Genomic DNA, 20,515 nt, shown 5'->3' with positions numbered 1-20,515 from the left:
CTTCAGCCATGTTTGAGTTTGGGTTTTGTTGTTTATTTGGGGGAGAAGTGGGGATAAAGACAGAGGAGAGCTTGGTAATATGTTTACGCCATGTCGCAGCATTGCAGGCTAATTAATAGTGTGGTGGACAAGATTAGCCAATTTTAAATTCCCAGTCAAAGATTGCCAGGAGCAGGCTCTGGAGGGCTGTGATATGGGCCTGTATGAATAAGGGACTACCCTCGAGAGGTAGGAACATAAAAAGCACAAAGATTTTTACACATTTGCTGCCTGTGGGCTCCTGTGCTTGTCTTGCCCACCCTTGGGGTGTTGTGATCCACAATTACAAAGGACTTGCTGTTCTGAATCACAATGCAGAGAGAGAGGTCTCTTGGGAAGCACTAAAATAATTTGGAAGTTTAAAACAAGAACCTTAACACCTCACAGAAATGAAAGCACAGGGTGAGTTGTGGTCAGTGGCCAGCACAACTGTTTTTAGCAAACTAGTGTGGCAATGCTTATTTAAAGCAAAGAATAACCCCATGTTGGGCATGGTTTTAAAGGGGGTGGACTGGGGTGTATAGGATGGGTGAGGAGTAACTAAAAAGGGGCTCATGGCCTGGTTTGTCTTCAATTTTTTTAAAGTGAAAACTGGTTCCAGGCATGGGAGCCCTTGTTGCTCAGAGTCCAGTCCTCTGTAGGTGTGATCCCAGTTTTGGCTTCCACTGTGAAGATGAGCTGTGAGGGCTACCCTGCAGTAAGGTAGCCTTCAGTCTGCTGCTTTTCATGAAGAAATTCTTGTTCCTAGGGTTTGGACCTGTAAAATCCAGGCATGGTCCCCTATCCCCAGAAAGCCCATCAGAGATCTCCCAGCTTTTTAAAGCAGGCCCCTGGTGTGTGCTGCCAGTGCCATAACTCCTGAGCTGTGATCTGTTTGCCTGCCTTCCTGGAGAGCTGGGCTGCATCTTCTGAGCATCCAGCCTGTTTGTGGCACTGTGAAAACTCTTAGGGAGCAGAAGTGATAAAGGTTATTTAACTAGCACTTGCCCTCACGCTGGTTTCTATGGGTTCAGTATTTACAGAACAGTTAAACACTCCGTAATACACGCCTCTGAATTAATGCAGTTGTGCTGGGCTGGGAATCTGCTGTTCCTGTTTATTGCTGTGGGTGTTGAACTTCTGTTTAAGGACTCAGGCTGTTGTGGAGTGTGGCTGGCAGGAGCTGGAGCTAAACCCTCTGTCCCTGTGCAATGAGATGGTGAAGCTCCCTCTGGGAAGAGGCTCAAGTATGTCAGCTACACCTTCCATCCCCACCTTCACCTCCCTGCCACGGGATTGCTGCTCTCCCAGCTCAGTCCAGCTCTGGTCCACCTCCTCCCTTTCCAGGGCAGCAGGCAGGGAGCGGGTGCTGCCTGCTGGAACTCTGCAGTCAGTGGTGCCCTGTGCTACGCAAGCAGGAACCAGCTCCAGGCATTTCCACTGCTGCAAAACTGACTTGAAATTCAGGGCTAATTTATGTACACACCTCTCTAAGAGCAGGGGGGATCTCGAGCAAGCCAGTGATTTACAGAGGAAGTCATCAGCACTGGTCTTCTGGGTGGGTTTCGTTTTCTGTGTCCCAGCAAATTTTAATGATGATTATGAACAGTGTGTTAAATGTATTGTGTGATATATTACCCTCTTCTTTCCTATACAGCATGTGTGCTCGTCCCCCCCCCCTCTTTCTGCCCTCTATTTCTGGTGGTTGTTATTTGAAGCAGAAGGTTAATAACTTGGAGCCCAAAGGCACACGGCCAAGAACTGATCCAAGCACGACTGGATTTAAAAAAACCCAGCCTCAAACCCTTAATCCTTGCTAAACTGTCACAGTTTGGTGCAGCCTGTGTTCCTAAAGAGCTTCAGCCTGAACACTGAAAGCCAAAGGTTGGGATATCGTGGCAAATCCGAGTAAATCTCTGAGATGAGCTATGGGAGGGGTATTGCAGGTCTGCTCTTTGGGAGGAAAAATGCAGTGTCCCTGGGCTTGCCTTTGTGGGTAGGGAGTGGGATGTGGCACCGGCGATCTCTGCCTGGGGAGCCCGGAGCTTGTTTTCCTACAGTCCAGCCCTTGTGCGCAGGTGGCGGAGCAGTGTGGGCGAAACACCAGCAGTGGTGGGAGAGGAGGATGGCCAGGGGCCAGCTGCTGCCATTGCGCATTTCCCAGCTAGGTTCATTTTGCAAGAGCACAAATTAACCTTTCCTCAGCAACGATAGCCATTTGTGAGTGTTTCCTGTGAGGGAGCTGGCTGCTGGCTTGCTCCCCTGTGCTGCCTTCTCTCCCCAGGCAGTGGTGTTGTTACAGGAAAGTTTTAAAAAAAGAAAAAAGGCAGCTTAGTTAGTGGTCAAGGTGGTCGTGTGCCTGGGCTGGAGGGTGTTTAGCTGCTGCTGACAGGCAGTGGGAGGGTGCCTGTGCAGCCAGGTTCCCCTGTGGCACTGGGAGAGGCTGCAGCGGGGACCTGGGCAGAGTGGGGGCATGATCCAGCCCAGGCAGGGGTCGTGATTTGGAGCGGGGGGGGGGAGCATCTTGCAGTGCGAGTAATTCAAACCAAGCCCCTGGGCGAAGACTGTCCTGTGTCCGCACCTAATAAAGGTGTTTTAAAACAAGTCTGCTGTTGCCTTTTTTGTGTTGGGGCAGCAAATCGTATATGGGCTGAGGCCCCGTCTTTTTGTACATGTTGGGAAGTCGCAGGCGTACGTGCGAAGCTCTGCCACTGATGGAAAAGTGTGGATGGCTTGAGATGGAACCCAGCAACCCAACCCCATGTGCTGCTTCCTAGAGAAGAGAAGAGGGGAGGCGTGAGGCTGGTCTCCATCGTCCCATGGAGGTGATGGAGGATGGAGCTGGCAGAGGGTGGCTGTGCCAGGCGTGGGATGCTCCGGCCCGGGAGGGAGCAGCGCTCCACGAGGTGGCAGCAGGCCCCCTTTTTCCTGCGTGGAGAGACTTCCAGCAGATCTTGGAGAAGACCCCAACAGCACGGCTCAGCCCAGCGCTTCTGCATGCCTGAGAGCATCTTCCGTAAAAGTCCCCGCTCGAGGCAAGGAAAAAGACCAGCAAGAACAAACTCCGATGATGAGAAGTAGCGATTGTGAGTTAATACAGAACAGCATCTAGCCCTAGAGCTGCCTGCCCCTGGAAGTCGTACTAGATCCTATTTCTCAGCTTTACCTGAACGTTAAAACCAAAAATCTAATGGCAGGAATAGCTTCACTGCCCTTCTTGCGTTGGCAGGCCAGATTGCACCACTTCCCTCTCCATCACCCAGAGAGGGCTATCTAGTTTTTAAGCGAATCTGTGCAATATTGTGCTTAGACAGACCATGGCCCAACTTCTGGAAACCCCACAAATAGGGACTGTGAAGCTCCATTGGGTTCCCTGTAGCCCCCCAGCCCTGGGGAGGGAGCTGAGCTTAGCACTACTCTCCAGAAAGGCTGGCAGGACTCCCCAGCACACAGGGCTGGGGACTTGGGGGGCAGTTAGGAAACAGGATAGCACAAATGGGGGCCACAGCTGCTCTCTGAAATTCCCCCCGCAATGTGCACACCCCCCGCCCCCACCAGCACACCCTGTGCACTGCTCCTGCACCCAGCCTGGGGCACAGGCAAGGGAGGCAGGGGCTCACTGGGCAGCTGCTTGCTCTGCCTGCCCGACATCCCACCCATTCTCCTTCCCTTTGAACTTGAGGCCCAGCCCTTCATCTCTGCATCCTCACGTGGCTGCAAGGTCACCCCAGCACCACCGACCAGAGACGGACTGCACCGGGCAGAGGTGTGCGTGGCATCCTTCGGTCACCCTCCCAAACGCATGGGGGCTGGGGCAGGGAGAGCTTGGGCAGCCCCTGCCCTCCCTGGGTGATGAATGAGCTGACAATAGGGTATTGATAAGGAATTAACCTTAAGCCCTTCTTGCTTCAGTGTCAATAGAGCAGGAGCCAAGTACACACATTTGATTGGAAATCTGTGTTTGGCCTCTGCCGCCTCTGCGCCCATCGACGTGCTGGAGAGACAAGAGGGGGATGCAAACCACCCCACTGCCCCCTCCCTGGCTGGGACTCCCCCCCCCCCGGTGGGTCCCTCTTGGCTTCAGCCTGCTGCTGCTGGGGTTGACCGTGGGGCATCTGGCCCTATGGGCTGCAGCAGCCTCTGTGCCCCCCCACCTGGCATGTGGGAGGCTGGGTACCAGGGCCCCCAGTCCCCCAAAGGGCCTGTGCCCATCCTGCTCCAGCCTCCACTCCGAGCAGTTTGTTTAATTAAGTGTTTTGCCTAATGGGATTGCCTCATTTCCATAACAAACTGGCGGGCTGTCATTAGGTGGGCTCCCTCATTCATTACTGTTAATTAGATATGGATCCCCCAGAAGGCGGCGCGGGGTGATGAACGAGGCCCCTGACACACGCTATTACACATTAGCATTTTCTCAATACATCCGATACATCACGGCCCTCCGCTTCCTAAAGATATTTTAAATAAAATATTAGCAGCCTGCTGCGGGCTGGGTGGAGGGGGAGGGAGGGAGGGTTCCTGCCCCTCACCCTGGCCTCAGGCCTCCTCTGGGCTAAAACCGGACAGGAGAGTGGCTGAGATGCTCTGCTGCTCCCCACCAGCCAAAAAAGTGGCAAAATCCATCCCTTTTCCCATCTTTGCCACCGCAGATGGAAAGAGGTCCCTGACATCTCTGCTGCACCCCCCCCCCCCCAGCACCCCAGCCCCAGGGGACATAGCCATGAAGGAGGGGTTTGAAAACACCTCATCGACCTGTCTGCAAAATGTTTGTAAACCAAAGCGTCGGCGCCAGCCCCACGCCGGGGGGAACCTGACCTCTACCCCCCCCCTGCCCCGGCAGCCTCCCAGTCCCTGTTGTCGGGGGTAACCCTATACCGCGCTGGTGGCCCCTAATGCAGGACGTATAGATCTGTTGGGGCTGGGTGCCTCCTGCCCCCAACTAATGCAGCCGATGAGACTTCATTATGGGGGTGTCCCCTGAGGTGTGCCCTTCGCCCTGCCCTCCTGGCTCTATGGGGGGGGGGGGGGCAAGTTGGGGAACCCCATCCATGGTCATTGCAGGGGGGGATGCTGGGGCAAGACCCTACGTCCAGTCCTGCCCCAGCATCTGCCCCTGCTCCCCAAATAGGATCGGGGCTCCTCTTTGGGACATGACCCACATCCAGGGGCTGTGGTGTGGGCGGGGTGGGTGTGGGGGTGTGTGTGTCTCCTCCGCTGCCTCTCGCCTGCAAAGGGAAACACAGAAAGGCGGAAAGCGCCCAAGAAGATTTATACTTGTTTAATTAATGTCAAATGTAGTTTACAAACGGGAGTGACAAGTACCTCTTTGTATAATATACACCGACACACAATCATCGACACACCGGAATATCGCTTTGTGCAACTGGGATTCTTTGGGCAAAGATAGGTAACTCTGATATTTCAATTTTTTTTCTTTTTTAAAATCATTTAAACTCATTACAGAAGAGGGGAAGCGGCGGATGCCTGTTACAAACCGGGATGCCTCTCTCCCCAGCCTTCCCCCTGCAGCCCCCCCCTTGAAAACAGGGGATGGCTTTACAATTAAAACAAAAAATGAACAAAAAATAAACCCCAAAACAAAGAACCAATGACTAGTTACATATGGTTTTACACATACGTACATAAAGAACACGGCTGGTCCACAACACCCGCCAGAAAGCCTGGCTCCCTCCCAGGGCCTATTTCCAAGGAAGGGCTGGGGTGGGGTGCCCTGCCCTCTCCCCCTTCCCAGCTGCCTCTCAAACCCACCCACTGCATCCTCTCCACATCCATCTCTGAGACCCCAGCGCCGGCACTCAGGCACTGCAACCCCGGCTGGGTGGCACTCGCAGCCCAGCCATGCCCCCCCCCCCCCCCCCCCCCAATTTTTCCCCCTTTACAAACCCAGACCCAAGTTCTGCGTGCCTGCCCTTCCCCTGCCCGAGTGCTGCTGGCCGGAGGGTTACCCAGCAGTGACAGCCCACCGCTGTGGACCCTTTCCCTGCCCGCAGCCTCCCCGGGGAAGCAGCACCCTGCCGGGGTGCCTCGGCTTCCTCTGGTCCCCGGGAGCCCTGCAGGGATGCGCCCCTGAGCAGGGGAGGCTGCAGCTCTTTGGTCTCAGAGGCCACCACACTGCTTTGAGCTTCGAGACCCGGGAAACTCTCCGTCAGGAATTGTCAACTTTTGCCAAGATGTTTATAAAATACCGCTCCTTCAATTTGGTTTGGTTTTTTTTTTTTTTTGGGTGCAGTGGGATCCTTCTGAAATCACTCGGGAGATGCCGAGGACAGCTGCTGCTCTCTGCAAAACAGTATCAAGCTCAGAGCAGGGAAGTGGTGATGGGACCGTCACCCCCAAGGCATCCTGCCTCCCCAGCCCTTCCCTCTCTGGAAACACCCCGGCAGCCCAGCAGCACTGGGGTCCCAGCTCCAAACCCCTCATCCGCTGCTGTTTCCAGACTGTCTTAGAATGCCCCAGCCACGTTGTGCTGCCAGGTGGGATCTGCTTGGAAAGACCCTGCAGGACCGGGGAAGATGAGCTTCCCCATCTCCCCGTCTTCTGGCTTCGGGGAGCTGGCACCCCGTGACTGCTCGGGGCAGGGCTGGGAGAAGTCAGCACATGGGCCATGCATTCGCCTTGGGAAAGGGATCGGTATCTGTTTCTTGGGTCCTAAAAATAAAAGAAAAATCAACAAAAAAACAGGCCAGATGGCAGCTTTGGTTAAGGCTGAGGATACGGGAGACAGGGACAGGCATGAGGGACTGTGTGGAAGAAGCTGGAGCTGCGGCGAACCTCCGGCTCCGGCTGGAAGCATCTCTGCTCACCGCAGCCTGCGGGCAAGCCCTGGGGGCGGCCGTGGGGACGAGACAGGGCTGGCTTGGCTCTCCACCCTACTGCCAAAACCTCTTTTGCAAAACGCAGGCTCCAAGAGAGCGGGAGCTGGGGGAAACTGGCGCAGGGTAGGGCTGGCTCTGCAGGGGCTTGCGCATCTCTGCCGGGCAGCGCCGGGGCCGCGAGGGAACCGGCCGAGCCTCTCCGGGCAAGGCCACCGGCAAGGCCATCCCGTGCCCTGCCATCCCTCGTGCCCTGCCGTCCCTCCCCGTGCCCGCTGCTTCCCCGCCGTCCTGCCTCGGCAGCGGGCACCGGGAGCAGCTCGGGCATCCTCGGCCAGCAAACGCTGCCCGCCAGGGAGGAGAGGAAAGCCAAGCAAAAGGCAGGGGCAGGGGAAGGGGCTACGGCCTCGGAGGAGGCACGAGGGGGTCAGCCGGACCCTCGAGCAGGCACTGCCGGCCGGGGGAGAGGGCAGCGCTCTGGCAGGCTGCCTCCCTCCAGCTCCGCACCGTTTGCCCCTTCCCCGGCTGGGAAAGGCAAAGGGGGCTGAGCCAGATCCCCCCGCCCTGCCCGGTCCCCCGGCGAGGAGTTAAAAGCCGTGTCTTTCCGGGGATAATGATTCTATTATAAATAGCCCCATTAGCTACAACTAATGACAAAAATCCACCTCCTCTACTCCCCATAAGTTCTGTAAGTTATGGGCAATGCTACAGCCATTACTAAAAGCTGTTAACTTCATATCTGAATGAGGAAATATACACCACAGAACATTAAACCATTTATATTATATATATGTATATATATACTTTTTTTAAACTAATGACTTTAATGCCAAAACTTTGCTGAACCAAGAAAAATATGGGTTTAATGTTCTCTGCTCATTTTTTTTCTTCTTTAAAAAAAATACAACCCAAAAAAAAAGGGAAACTTATTAGTATGTAATGTTTGAGTCTATCCCATTTATACACAACATTGTAAACATATATAATCTATATTACATGTGCTTCATTTCTGCCTGGGTGTGTTTTTTTTTTCTTTAAACCTTTCTTTATCACTAGAACACCACAAAAAACCAAAACAGAACCAAACCAAAAACCAAACCAAAACAAATAAAAACAAAACAAAACAACTGAACAAAGAACACAAGTTACAGGTTATTTAACATCTTTCTGTCAAGGGTCCCTTCCCCAGTCTCCTGGGGGCAGAGTGGTCAACAACACAGTCCAAAGGAGGGCTCACAAGCCATCCGCGATGCAAAGCCAGCTCCAGGGAATGGGTGGATGGGGAATACTGGTTTTAAAAAAGGGGGCTTCACAACAAAGGGTTTGGTTTTGCCCGCTGCAGATGCTGAAGGAAGTCCCAACATGTGGGACCTGGGAGTCAAGGCTCCCCCACTGCTCCTGTATCCTCAAGTCCATGTCTGGAGTCTCTGGTTTGTTTTTTCTTTAAATTTTAAAACGTCTTTTTTTTGTTGCTGTCGTTCTTCTCCCCCTTGGTGTGATGAGCTGAGCCGAGTAGCTGGGTCCCTCCCGCTGGGTCCTTCATAAGTAGATGCGCCGAAGGTCTCCAGGAGACGTGATGGTGTTACACTGGGGACAGAGCTTCTTGGCACCCTGCAACCGGCAGACGAGATGAACAGTGTGAGAGAGCGAAGGAGGACAACCCGCACGACCCTGCCGTTGGCCTGGGATCTCAGGGGGAGCAGCACAGGAGCAGGGGCAGCAAGGCCACCCTCCTCCCCCTCCAAGCAGGGCCATGTTCTCCCAACAGCAGGCACAACCTGCGAGAAGGGGGAGCGCCGATGCCTTTCTTGCCTGCCCTGCAAATCCCTCGTGCCACTCCAGTCGCTGGCACGAGGCAGCTGGGCAGGCAGGAGCTCTGCAGGAGGCTGAAACCCAGAGCCAAGGTGTGTCACCAAACACAGCAGCTCCAGGGAGAGAAGTCTGCAGGCAGATTGGCCCGAGCCCCCTGTCCCGCTGCGCTGCCACCGCTGGCTGCCAGGCAGATCTGCTCCTTTCTGCTTCTCTTGCTCACCTCCAGCCCTCAGTGAGCCACTTCAGGTCACTGAGCAGGCAGAAAACCAACCCAGCTGGCACAAGTGCAGTTTTCAGCTGGGATGACTGAACCGGTTCATGGTGGGGTTGGACCATCCCTTTCAGGGCAGCACACCCGGGGACTGCCTTGGCCATCCTGCAAAAGCCCCAGAGCTGCTGGCATAAAGGAACCCCCCGTCCCGTCCCCCTGCAGAGATGCTGCAGAGACGAGTCTGTTCTGCCAAGGTGAGCTGAAACCAGCAAACTGTGATGTGAGCTGGGGCGAGGTAATGGGCGGCCGACATGAACACTACGTGAAATAAAACAAAGGCTGAAGTGCCATCTGTCACCGAGCCTGACAGCAAGAGGGTGTTAATAAGCCTCAGAATCGGGGTCAACCTAAGCCGGTCATCATTAGATTGGCAGATGTGACAGACAGTTGATGGGAAAAATGACAGAAAGATGGCTCTCCTGTGAGGCAGCCTCCTGTCTACAGCGCCAGCAGCACAGGAAATTGGGATGTCCTGGCTTTCGACCACAACCTCAACACGACCTCCCGCTGCGCAGAACTGAGCACAAGCTCTGTCTGAGCACCCTGAGTTTTGCTCACCACAGTCAGACAGGCCCTTCCAGCAGCTAACGCCCCGCGCTCGGTGTGACAAGCGAGCTGACGGGCACGCAACATGCCGTGTGAGAGCCTGCTGGCTTGCACGGGGCTTGCTGGCAAAACTGAAGCCATTTCGTTCAGTGATGCTGCTGCTCTCCCTTAGCAGGGCTTGTTTCAGTACCTGCAGCAGTAAGTGTGGCAGCTTGCAGGACATGGACTGAGTGGCAGGGCAGGACCATGACCTGTCACACCGCTTTGGTACTGCTACCTGCATTTGGGTACATCCCTAGCAGAGGAGGCGGCACTTCTGCTTACAAAAGGCAAGCATTCTTAGAAAAGGTCCTCTCTGCTTCTGTGACAACACCTGCAGAGACAGGACAGGGGCTTTCTCCCCCAGAAGCTCCTTGGACTAAGGAGAACCTGGAGGAGAGAGCCCCAGGTACAGAAAATTTACACGGGTGCAAGTAATTGACAAGCATGCAGCTCCAAAGAGGCACAAGTCATGTTTGCTCTGCAGTATTGAGTACTACTGAAAAGGCCCTGCAGACCAGCTTCGAACCAGCCCCCTCCCTGCTCCCAGTGCACATTATTCCTTGCAGACATGGACTTCACACGGTCACTGTTCCCCAAGCTTTGGACTTCTGAGCAATCAGGCTCCCGTTGGATACCCTTTGCTGCTAGCGGCTAAGCTGCTGCCCCGACACACGTGGGAACCACGGGCACTTGCACCTGAGATGTAAAACAGCCACACACAAAGTCCTGTTGAACTAGAGTTGAATGAAACGCATAATGGACACTTAAGACACCTTGGACATCACTCTCAGGGTGAGTGACAGACTGGCAGTGGGACAGACCACTGGTGGTCTGGATGGTGCACCTAGCTCTGGTGCTGATGCCCGTGGGCCCATCCTTCCAGCTGTCTGGGACCTATCTTATTCCCTCTCTAACTACTGTGTCTGTTTAGATTTTCAGTGTTCTGCAACAAGGACCATCTCACCGTGCCTGTGCAATGCATCGGGCAGCCCCATGCACCGGTCTTCACACAGTGGACTTGGCATGCTGGATTCTGGGAAGAGCAAGCACAAACCACACCTGGAACAAAAGGCTTAAAACCCTGATGAAACTGAAGACTGACTGCACTGGCCTTTAACAGAGCCTGTTTCTGTAACACGCCCCTTTGCTTGTGCTCAAGACCAGAGCTTTGAATCTCCATCATTAGAAAAGGGCAAGCTCTAACCCTGCATGTCCCAGCAAAAACCTCCTGCAGCAGCTACAACAGGTAGGAGACAAAAAAATCTAAAAAACTGCCCCCTCCGCCACCTTTAAAGCCATTGTGGGCCAGGCTACATAGCAGCACTGCCAAGGAGGGGCTCACTAATCTGGATGCAAAGGCCACGAAACAGGCTGTTTCAGCTAAGTCCCTGCTCAGGCCTGCATCGCCGTGCAGCTCCCTGGTCCTCAGAGGTGCCTGTTGCATCTGGTTGGCCTCTTGGCATGGTCTTTGTAGCTGGAGGGTCCCAGGGAAGTGGCATGGAGGTGCTGAGGAATTAATTCACAGCATGTTGTCAAAGGGGCAGCAGTTGGCAGCTGCCCGTTTGAGCTTTCCTGCGTGCTCTGACAAGCAGAAGTAAGTATGCATGGGGACTTCGAGGCGTTCCAGATATGACTACTGCACACATCTGTGTCCATGCTCTCCTTCCCAAGAAGGGCACAGCTTATTGGCAAGTGACAAAAAAGCATCCAACTGAGTATCTGGAGTTTCTAACTCCCTGGACAATGCGCCAGGGAGAGGCACCTTCTGCAAAACCAGTCTCCTGACCCATCAAATGCCTCAGCCTGCATTCAGTCTGGGGCGAAGGATGAAGGAAAGTTCTTGCTGCCACCTAAAACCATGCCCCCTTTTCTTCAGCGCTTTTGTGCAATGCTGAAAAGCACTTCAGCAGTTACCGGCTCTGCTGAAGTGGGAGACGTTTGGCTGTACATGGGTGGGGAGGAACACTGAACCCCTTGAGTTCATTTTTGCTAAAAGCAAACCTCAGCTGCTGCCATCCGCTGTCTTGCATCTTATGCTCTGTTCTGGGATTTGGAGGTGGACTGAGACAGCTGCAGGCAGATGTGCGTGACCCTTAGCAAGGGCAACCTCGCTAACACAGACTAGACAGCTTAATGTGGGAAATTTCGGAAGGACAGATTCCTGGAAAGCCATCCTGCCCAGATCTCTCCAAAGCCTGCGCAGGTGCTCACTATAAGCACAAGTCCTCCACACTCAGCCCACAGGATGGCAGAACAAGCCTGACTAAACCGACTGCAGCTTTGCTCCTCTCTTCTGTGGCAAAGCAAAGTCAGGTATGCAATTCCTTTACACTACAGAGAAATGGAAGATGGGTGGATTTATCCTGGCAGACCCTGGGATCTCTGTCCCAGAGATCTGCTTTCTGCACCACATGGTGATGGCTTTAGGGGGATCCACGCTCCCCACCTAAGGCTGAGAGCTGCACATGGGCAGCCAGGGCCAAGTTTTCGACCACACCAGAAGGCAGAACCCAACCACATGTCGCTTGACCCATTTTCTGAAAAAGTTACATGACCTGATTGCAGATTCATTTAGGGCAGTGGTGGATGTTACTTCACCTGCACGCGGGGAGGGCAGCTCATCTTGAGCTCTGAAGCCTGGGCACATTGGAGGGAACGACAGCATCCTAGAGACCTTCAGCAGCCTGGCCTGAATGCTGTGCAGGCTGACTCCACGTGGCACGCCGGGCGCAGGTCTCTGGGTCTCCCTAGTACTTATGCTTGGTATTAAACAGTTCAAGCAAAAATAATGACTTTGGACCCTTGGGGAAGCCTTTTTCTTTTTTTCTTTCTTTCTTTTTTTTTAAACTACCATCCTCTGCACACATCAGCATGTGTGTTAAATTCAGAACTAAGTCCTGATTTTTTCTTTTTAGATTGAAATTGCTTAGAACCTTGTTCCTTACATCTGACTTTTCGATGTAGGTGTACAACATTTATTGGCACTAGCATTTAAGCTCTCCTCTCTTGTAGAGAGGCACACAAGCTTGTACACACACACATGCTGGCACAGGCACAATGAAAAAGCATTTGCTCCCCCACTGCTCACCTGCCAGCTGGGGTTACTAAACTTTTCCCTTGAAATAAAAATGCTGTGGAATAATAAGTCCCACCTGTCGGCCATTTCTTTCTTTCTTTTTTTTCCAGGTCCTTCTGCTCCTTTCATCATAGCTTCATGGAAAAGCCTTGATGTGTTATAGCTGCGTGTGCTAGAGTAAAGGCCACCTCAGCTTTTCCATTATAAACCCCAGTTTTGAGGGGTTTATAAAACTCTGCTGCAAGAAGTTTGCTCCAGGGCTGTTACAAAGCAAAGAAAAGGGGCTGGAACCAGGATGGAGTTTATTTTTTCTCCTCCTTTCTTAATTAAAATTTGGCAAGTGATTGATCCACAATACAGGCTAATCACTTGGGGTAGTAGTTTGAAAAATACATTAACGAGAGCTGAGATGTTGAGAAGTCGTTAGGGCTCACATGGTGCCAGGAAGGATTGGAGTATTTTGTCTTAAAGTTGCCTCTTAAAAAAAAAAATGGTGTGACGTCTGCTATAAATTGGCTAAAGCAAGAAAACTCAAAAGGAAGGATTTAGGCACTTCCTGCTGTCCTGTGGGTCTAAAAATGGGCAATTTCCAAACAGAATATGCTACCAGGCACAGAGAATAAAGAGACACACACACAGAGAGCAACTTTGTCTACACAGTGCCACTCTCAAACCTGGGCTCAAAGCTTGCCTGTTTTATAGGAAGGAAAACCAAAGCAGAGAGATGACAGAAGGGACCCAAACCAAGAGCCAGCTTCTGCCAGGAGAGGAATCGAACTCCAAGATCCAATTCTCAACCAAGGCGACAGCCCCCTTTCCCACTCATGCCTCCATATGAAGTGGTAGCTGCTTCTCTGCAAATGCTAACTCCCAGAGAAGCAGCTGTTCACCACTGCCATTGTGGGGTACCTCCAGTTCTCAGGCAATGGGGTTAAAGCAATCAGGAGAGCAACCTTTTTCACAGAGCCTCCTCAAAGGGTGGAGCTCACCCCCACAGGTTTTTGGAGGCCAAAACTGAAATATATTAATAAATAACCGGAAAACCTCATGGCAGATAGGAACATCATGAAGGATCAAGCGCAGCATCCTCCATGCAGCTGTTGACTCAGGTGGTCCCTATGTTGCTGGAAGCACTGAGGAATCACCCAGAAGGATTGCTATGTATCTGCACTGTTTCCTACAAAAATACTCCAGCCCGCATGGGATATATGGTATTATAGCCTAGAAAAAGCGACAAGGCTAAGAACGTAGTAGTATAATCTACCAAAGATATAAATGTGTCAACTGCAGAGCATACACATCTATTGATGGATCCCCTGGAAGCATATTCTGTGATGAAGAAGGCTTTTTAGAAGTGATTTTGTCCTGCTCTTGCAGTTGTCATTTTCAAATAAGCCCAAGACAGTCAAACACAAGCCTGGGGTCAGCGAATACACATAGGAAATGCTGGATCTGGCTGTACAGGTGATGGGGGAAACTCAGCAAACTGCACCTGCTCAAATAAAGCTGCTCTCTTTCAGCCCCTGAATGCCTGCACCCACCAACAGCTCCATCACTGTCAAACAACAGCCTGACTTAGCTTTTAACTGCATTTACTTTGTAAGGAAGGATATCAGGGTTTGGGAGATCACAGAACTACAGCTCAGAGGGATGTCAAGAACTCACCAACTCATTCTCCTGGCAAGATCACCTCAACCTGAATTACTGCTGACGGACACCCATCAAACCTGTTCTCACAAACCTCCAAGGATGGAGGGTCCAAACCTCCCCAGTAAAGCACTGCAGCAGATTGCCAATCTCTACTGTCAGAGCACTCTTCACAGGAGAAGGAAAATATGAATCTCGCCCACTAGTAGCCGTAGGGTTCCTCTCAGTTAATGGTGAAGGACAGAGAAGGGGCAGACAAACCTCTTCCAGAGGGAGATTCATTCCCCATCACCCTGTGACTCAGGGCTGCAGTCCTACAACCAGCTGAGGACGGACACGCGCCGTGAGGGTCACGTCGATCTTCAGGGAAATGAACCCCATCTCCCACTGCCCAGGCTAAGCCTCCCTCCCGCAACACCATTTCCTCTCCTGTCTTTGAAGAACCTGCACTTGTTTTCAGGGGTTTCCAAAAGGGATCACAGGGAAGTTACTCCAGGCTTGTGTCCCAGTTTCTGTGTAACTTGAAGATACCAACTAGCTCTCTGCACGCCGGATGGATGAATGAAAAATGTCACTGTGTTGAGTGCCCCAGACAGCCAGCAAGTAGGGAGTAGCAAGCTCATTGGTGTGGTTTGACACAGCAATACAAAACCAGTAGACAAACCCAGCTGACAAAACAGCTAATATGATTTCCTGGGAGCCCAGGCACAATCACATGGCATCAAGCAACAAGTTTGTGTATCTCTCTCCCTTGTCTCCATTCCTGTTGTGCCTGCTACCAGACAGCTGCGCACACCATATGCAGTGTACAGCACACCTTTAGTCTGTGGCCCCTGGATTGCAGCCCTCAGGCAGACTGGTTCAGCTCACAGAGCAAGTGGAAGGAGAGAAAACCACTCAACTCATCATGCCCTGATGCTGGGTGAAGGGACGGTTCCTCCCTTTGTCCATGGCCACCCTGAGGACTATCTAACCAAGCAGCTTCTACTGGCATTGAGGCGCTGGCTAACTCAGTGAGCGCTACGATCTCAGTTCTCTTAAACCATCTCCAGCGTCCTTTTCTGTGACCCCAGCCTTTCCTTCATGTTAATCCAACACAGCAACAGATATAGAGGTGGAGTCTGCTCTGGTGAATGTTTCATCCCCAGAACTTGGAGCCAGTTTGATGCACTGAGCTCTAGTATAACAGTACCTAAGCTAGAGAGCCCAGCAACCATTTGTAGAGTTGGTGGTTAAAAATATCTTCCTCTCTCCCTTAGCAATGTAACAGTTATAATTTGGAATTGGACATCAAGAGCCAGAAGTCCAAAAACTGTATTTTCAGAAAGCCTAAGTGCTTTAAAGATCCAATCCTCATCAGTGCCCTAGTCACCACCAAAGTCACAGGATACCAGAGATGCTCAGATCACTCTAGCATCATATCCCAGAAAATGTTTAAACCTTAAACCTTTTAAAAAACACTTCACCTCCTCTGGTCCATAGACTGATGTGAGCATCAAATTTCACCCTGTCTTCAATACCCTGCAGAGGTTTAGAAGTGCTCCCAGGCACTGTGAGTGTTCAGTTCCAGGGCCTTGTTCAATACACGGTCCTCCCTCTCTCTCTCAGACACACTCACGCTCTAATTTAATATTAGATCTCGGCTGGGCATATAAACCACAGGCGCACAGGAGAAAGGGGACTTTTCACCAGCAGGGATGGCAGATCTCCAGAATGTTCAAAAGGGGCCGGAAGCCCGACACAACCCACCAGCCCCAACTCCTATTAACTCCAACAAATTGTTTATTGCACAACAGAAGAAAAATGTTGCCCCTCTCCCCCAGCCAAGTCTTTCCATGTGTGCTGCACGCGCAGGCTCCCTCCTCCCGGCCCCGCTGGGGAGCCAGCTTTATACCCAGGGAAAGGTAACAGCAGCGATTATTACACACACTATCCCACAGCTCCTCGCTTGTTAAAAAAAACAAGAGTCTCTTTTGTGCCCGAAATAAAAGGAGATACCTTAATTAGAACAATGCAGGTTGGTGAGCATTAAACACTGAGCCCAGCTGCTGTATGCCATTAAATTCATAAAAAAGGAGGGGGGAAGGAGGGCAGTCTTAACGAGATTACACACATTGACTTTGATCAAGACACAAAAGCACCAAGGCGTTCCAGGGTTTTTATTGCTGTCTTCGGGCTACATTTTAATGGTTACATTAGAAACATGCGAACACAGGCTGGGAGATTTTTTTTGAGACGGGAGAGGGAGTGCAAGCATGCCTTGTGAAATGGCCTGGCTTAATAAATTGGGGGCTGCAGGGAGAGGCTAGGACTGGGGAACACATGAGTAGCCACTTATTAATTGCTTCCCCTGTGCAAGTGCCAAGTCCTAATATGATGTCTTGCTGGACTATTCCCATCCCACCTGCCTCGTCGGCAGAAGAGCCATGTGCGGACAGCACGCCGCCAGCTCCATCCCCACCTTCCTCACAGAATTCTAGGGGGGAGATGGCTCCCCCTCTGCAAGGGTAAATGCTAACCCCTGAGCACCTGGAGTGAGGTTTCCCCATTCTCATGAGCAGCTGTGACTGCTATATATGAAACAAAGGGGCCTGACTGAACTTGAACTAAGTTGCTGCTGGGCCTAAGAACAGGCTGAAATCGGTGCCACAGATTTAGAAGATGACTTGAGGCTGCTGGGAATACGAGAGGACAAAGACTTCAGAGTAAAGAAAATGAAAAAGAAATTAGTGTTTTATCCTCTGATTGTAGCACTGCTGAAGGACAAGATTACTCTTCACTTAGCAAAGGTGGCAGAGCACACATTCATCCAAACACCTCACAGCTATGTACCCACATATGTGTCTTTTATAACATGCTGCTAAAATGTTTACAAAAGCTTGTATAATCTAAATAGTGACGGGGTGTAGCTGAAGAGCTATAAAATACAGCCTAAGGGATAGCCAAGTTATTGAGTTGCTATTAGTACTCAAGCCCACAGGCGCTTCACTGTCCTGGTAACTTTTCTTGGACAAGACTTTTAAAAGGCAGGATTTAAAGGAGCACGATCAGCTTAATCATAATTCCAAGCACACAACGTGTTCTATAAAGTAGATTTTGTAATTCCTTACAGGAACAGTTTTTAGGAGTGGCATTCCCTTACATTTTTTGCAACCCAACACTGTATCATCTTGCTAACAGGAGAACTAGAAAGAACAACTGACTATTTTCCACTCCCCAACCTGAGCAAAATGAAAGCTTGAAAATCAGCTGCACAGGGGACATTAAAGGCTGATTATAAAGCCCACAGTTTTAACACAGGAAAGGAAAACACTTTATTTAATAACGGCTTAAATTTTAACCTGATGTCCTTTAATACATGTATAAATTACTACTGCACTGGGTCACCTATTCAATGTTCAAGACAGTCCCCCAATCTTCCAAACAGAACGGCATACGCTTGAAAACTGCACAGTGCTATTTCAAATAATCTGAAAAATATAGATTCATATTCATAAAAGCTCCCTTCCATATCCTCTATCCTAAAGATGATTCCCTTTGCTTCAGAGGAATATTAGGTTTCTCAGAAGCTACCCATTCCATGAAATCTCTGTGGATTTGGCCTCCATTCTCACAGCTTTACCTCTCTGCATGGATGCCCCACAGGAAATTACTGTAAGGCAAGTTGTCCCCGGCACAGAGCTGTTACATGAGCAATGGCTGTCCCCACGGCAGCAGAGGAGCAAGCAAGGGGCAGGACTGCACTTGACTGCACAGGTCATGATGACTCAAATGAAACTCACTCAAGTCAAAGCTAGAGTGAGGTGTTAAACAGCAAGGCTTGGGAAGTCTGCATGCACAGCACTCAGATTGTTTAAAATAAAGCAAAAAGCACCTTTCCCCGTGGTGATTTAAAATAAAGAATCCCAGAAGAGCAGAAAAAGCCTGTAAGTCAACGAGAAAGAAGCCAAGAGCCTCACCAGAGTCCGCAGCCAGCATTCTTCACAGTGCACGTGCCAGCACTGAATGGAAGTCAGGGGCATTGTGTAGGAGTCCTGAGGAGAAGAAGGAAACAGGTTATTTCCACAGCAGGGTTCTACTGATTCTTTGCTCCCAACCCCATCACAACACCTTTCTTTGTGGATAACGTTGCCTTGTGTTTTGTATTTTAAAAAAACAAGCTTGTGTAATATGTAAGTTTGTGTTTTTGTAATGTTTTTGTAGTGGAGGCAGAGAGTCTCCCACAGTCCATTTTTCTAGCTTCCCAGAACTCCTGTTGGAAGCCCATAATCCACTCAAGTGGTGACCTGGCTCAGCACAGTTATCACAAGACCGTCTGAAGTTGCTGTGGCCACCTGCCATTATTCTCATCAGAAAGGTCACCAGATCATACAAAAACCAGTGACAGGGTAAGATTAACCCTCATCACAACTCTTAGCTCTGCAGGAACAGCTTAACTACATCCCAAGAATACTGCTGCTATTTCAGCAGACATGCCTTCTCCTGAGTATTTTCTATCGTTGTTAATACACCTCTGGAAATCAGCAGCAAGCTGTCGTCCCTTCTGTGGGATGAGAGACAGGGACTGCACTCCTTACCTACAAGTCATGAACTGGCATAGAGAGCACCATGCATCAAGCTGAAGTTGCAGAGGGAGCCCTCTGCCAAGCAGAATTTTCTCCTGCTATCAGCAGAATAAAAATCTAACAGGAGATGCAAAGCTTTGCAGGCTCAGACCATCAGAGGGAGCTGCTGCCCTTCTTTAAGAAGGCCAGAGCCTCACCACAGAGCAAGCAGGACATTGACAACTTTTAAATGCTCAGGCAACATTCCTGTTCCCAAATCATATGGTGGGTCTCAGATCACAGATTCTGCTCTCTCCTGTGTACGTAAATCTGCACCTGCAGGAAGAGAACGCTGGTATCTGGGAGTTTTCTATAGGAAGGCTGAAAGTCTTGGGAAGTTGGGGCTTTCTTGGCCCTGATACAGATGGACAGCTACAAATACCAGTGGAACAATGTAATGCATACAGAAATTTCAATTGCTAAAAAGACCTAGCACCTTCATTTGGAAGGCTAATTGGTGTATAGGGACAAAGATGAGTTACCCCACTCCACCCGAAAAAGGAGAAAAGCTTCTCCTCTCCTCGGCAAAGATACCAAGACATTTCTGATTCATTACCAGAAGTGGAATGCTACTCACCATGCAAATGAGACATTTATAGCGGTCCCCACGGGAAAGCTGCCTTTCTAACTCACGGACACGAGCCTTTAACGCTTCAAATGTTGTCACTGCAGAGTCTTCTGTAATTCTGCAACAGATGATGGAGAGTGAGCATCACTGAGCACCCAAGATTGTTAAGAGTTTGGGGGAAAAAGGATCCCACAACAGGTACCGCACAGGAAATGGCAACATTCGAACTAATACATCCAACTTGGGGTGAAGAAGAATTCCTGAAAAGCCCAGTGTGAATTCTTTGATGTATCCTATTAAACACTTTCAAACACATCATGACAGAACACAACGGGGCTGGGGTTGCCAGCTTCACACAAAGCAAGTTTCCGCAAGACACAGGCATTTAAAGAACAGATTTTTTTTGGTTTTTGTCTCTTTTCATGTCTCCCTTGAGAGATTCCTTAGGACCAAATGCTTTGGACAAAGTTCTGTACGTTGCTCTAAAGCTAGTGAGATAACTTTCTGTGGGCAATAAGAGCTGCTCTTCCCCTTAGAGAATAGAGGTCTTTGCTGGCCATCAACTTTGTGAAACACAAAATCAGCTCCTTATACAAGATCAACACAATGGTTTTACATTAAAGAAACCCCTAGCCTTTTGCATTCTAATACTGAAAAAAAGGAGAAACCAAAGCAATGGACACTGTGCCAACAGGGTGGCTATAAAAGCAGCTTTACAATCTCTGCTTTCCCATTTCCTAGGGTCATTTTTGACGGGCAGCATTATCTCTTTTGTCACAGAGGCGCTGTGCTGAGGGCAGGCAAGTGTATTTTCATGGTTCTGCAAGGCTGGTGAAAAGAGCAACTTCCCAACCTAAAAGCAAGGGCAGACAGCAATGCTTAGCAAATGAGATGCAGGGAGCATTACAGACAAGGATGTGTCACTCCAGCATGCTGCAAAATCTGATTTCTACACAGTGCAGACATAGGGAGGGGCCCTCAAGCATTCCGCAGAAAAGGTTTAGAGCATTGCATTGACATTAAGGCTTTCTCTCTTGCAAAAAACCAAACCAAACCAGCAATTTTCATGTATGTCGGTGAATTTCAGGCCTGTCCAAG

The 20,515-nt window shown here is 50.6% G+C and overlaps 1 protein-coding gene across 5 annotated transcripts in view; it reads right to left on the bottom strand.

The window, feature by feature from the left end:
- Positions 1 to 5,281: 5,281 nt before the first annotated feature.
- The window catches only part of RNF220 (ring finger protein 220), a 234,959-nt gene continuing 219,725 nt past the window's right edge, over positions 5,282 to 20,515 (bottom strand). For all 5 annotated transcript variants that reach the window (XM_030032620.2, XM_030032617.2, XM_030032621.2 and 2 more), the window contains 3 exons: positions 19,427 to 19,535; positions 18,205 to 18,279; positions 5,282 to 8,462 (listed from right to left, as the gene is read on the bottom strand). In XM_030032620.2, coding sequence (XP_029888480.1) covers positions 8,391 to 8,462; positions 18,205 to 18,279; positions 19,427 to 19,535 — 256 coding nt within the window. In that variant the 3' untranslated portion in view covers positions 5,282 to 8,390. The remainder of the gene's footprint in view (positions 8,463 to 18,204; positions 18,280 to 19,426; positions 19,536 to 20,515) is intronic.

Source organism: Aquila chrysaetos, chromosome 12 (genome assembly GCF_900496995.4).
Source record: "Aquila chrysaetos chrysaetos chromosome 12, bAquChr1.4, whole genome shotgun sequence".
NCBI classification, from domain to species: domain Eukaryota; kingdom Metazoa; phylum Chordata; class Aves; order Accipitriformes; family Accipitridae; genus Aquila; species Aquila chrysaetos.
The sequence above is the reverse complement of the archived record's forward strand: the minus strand, read 5'-3'. Positions and strand labels throughout refer to the sequence as shown.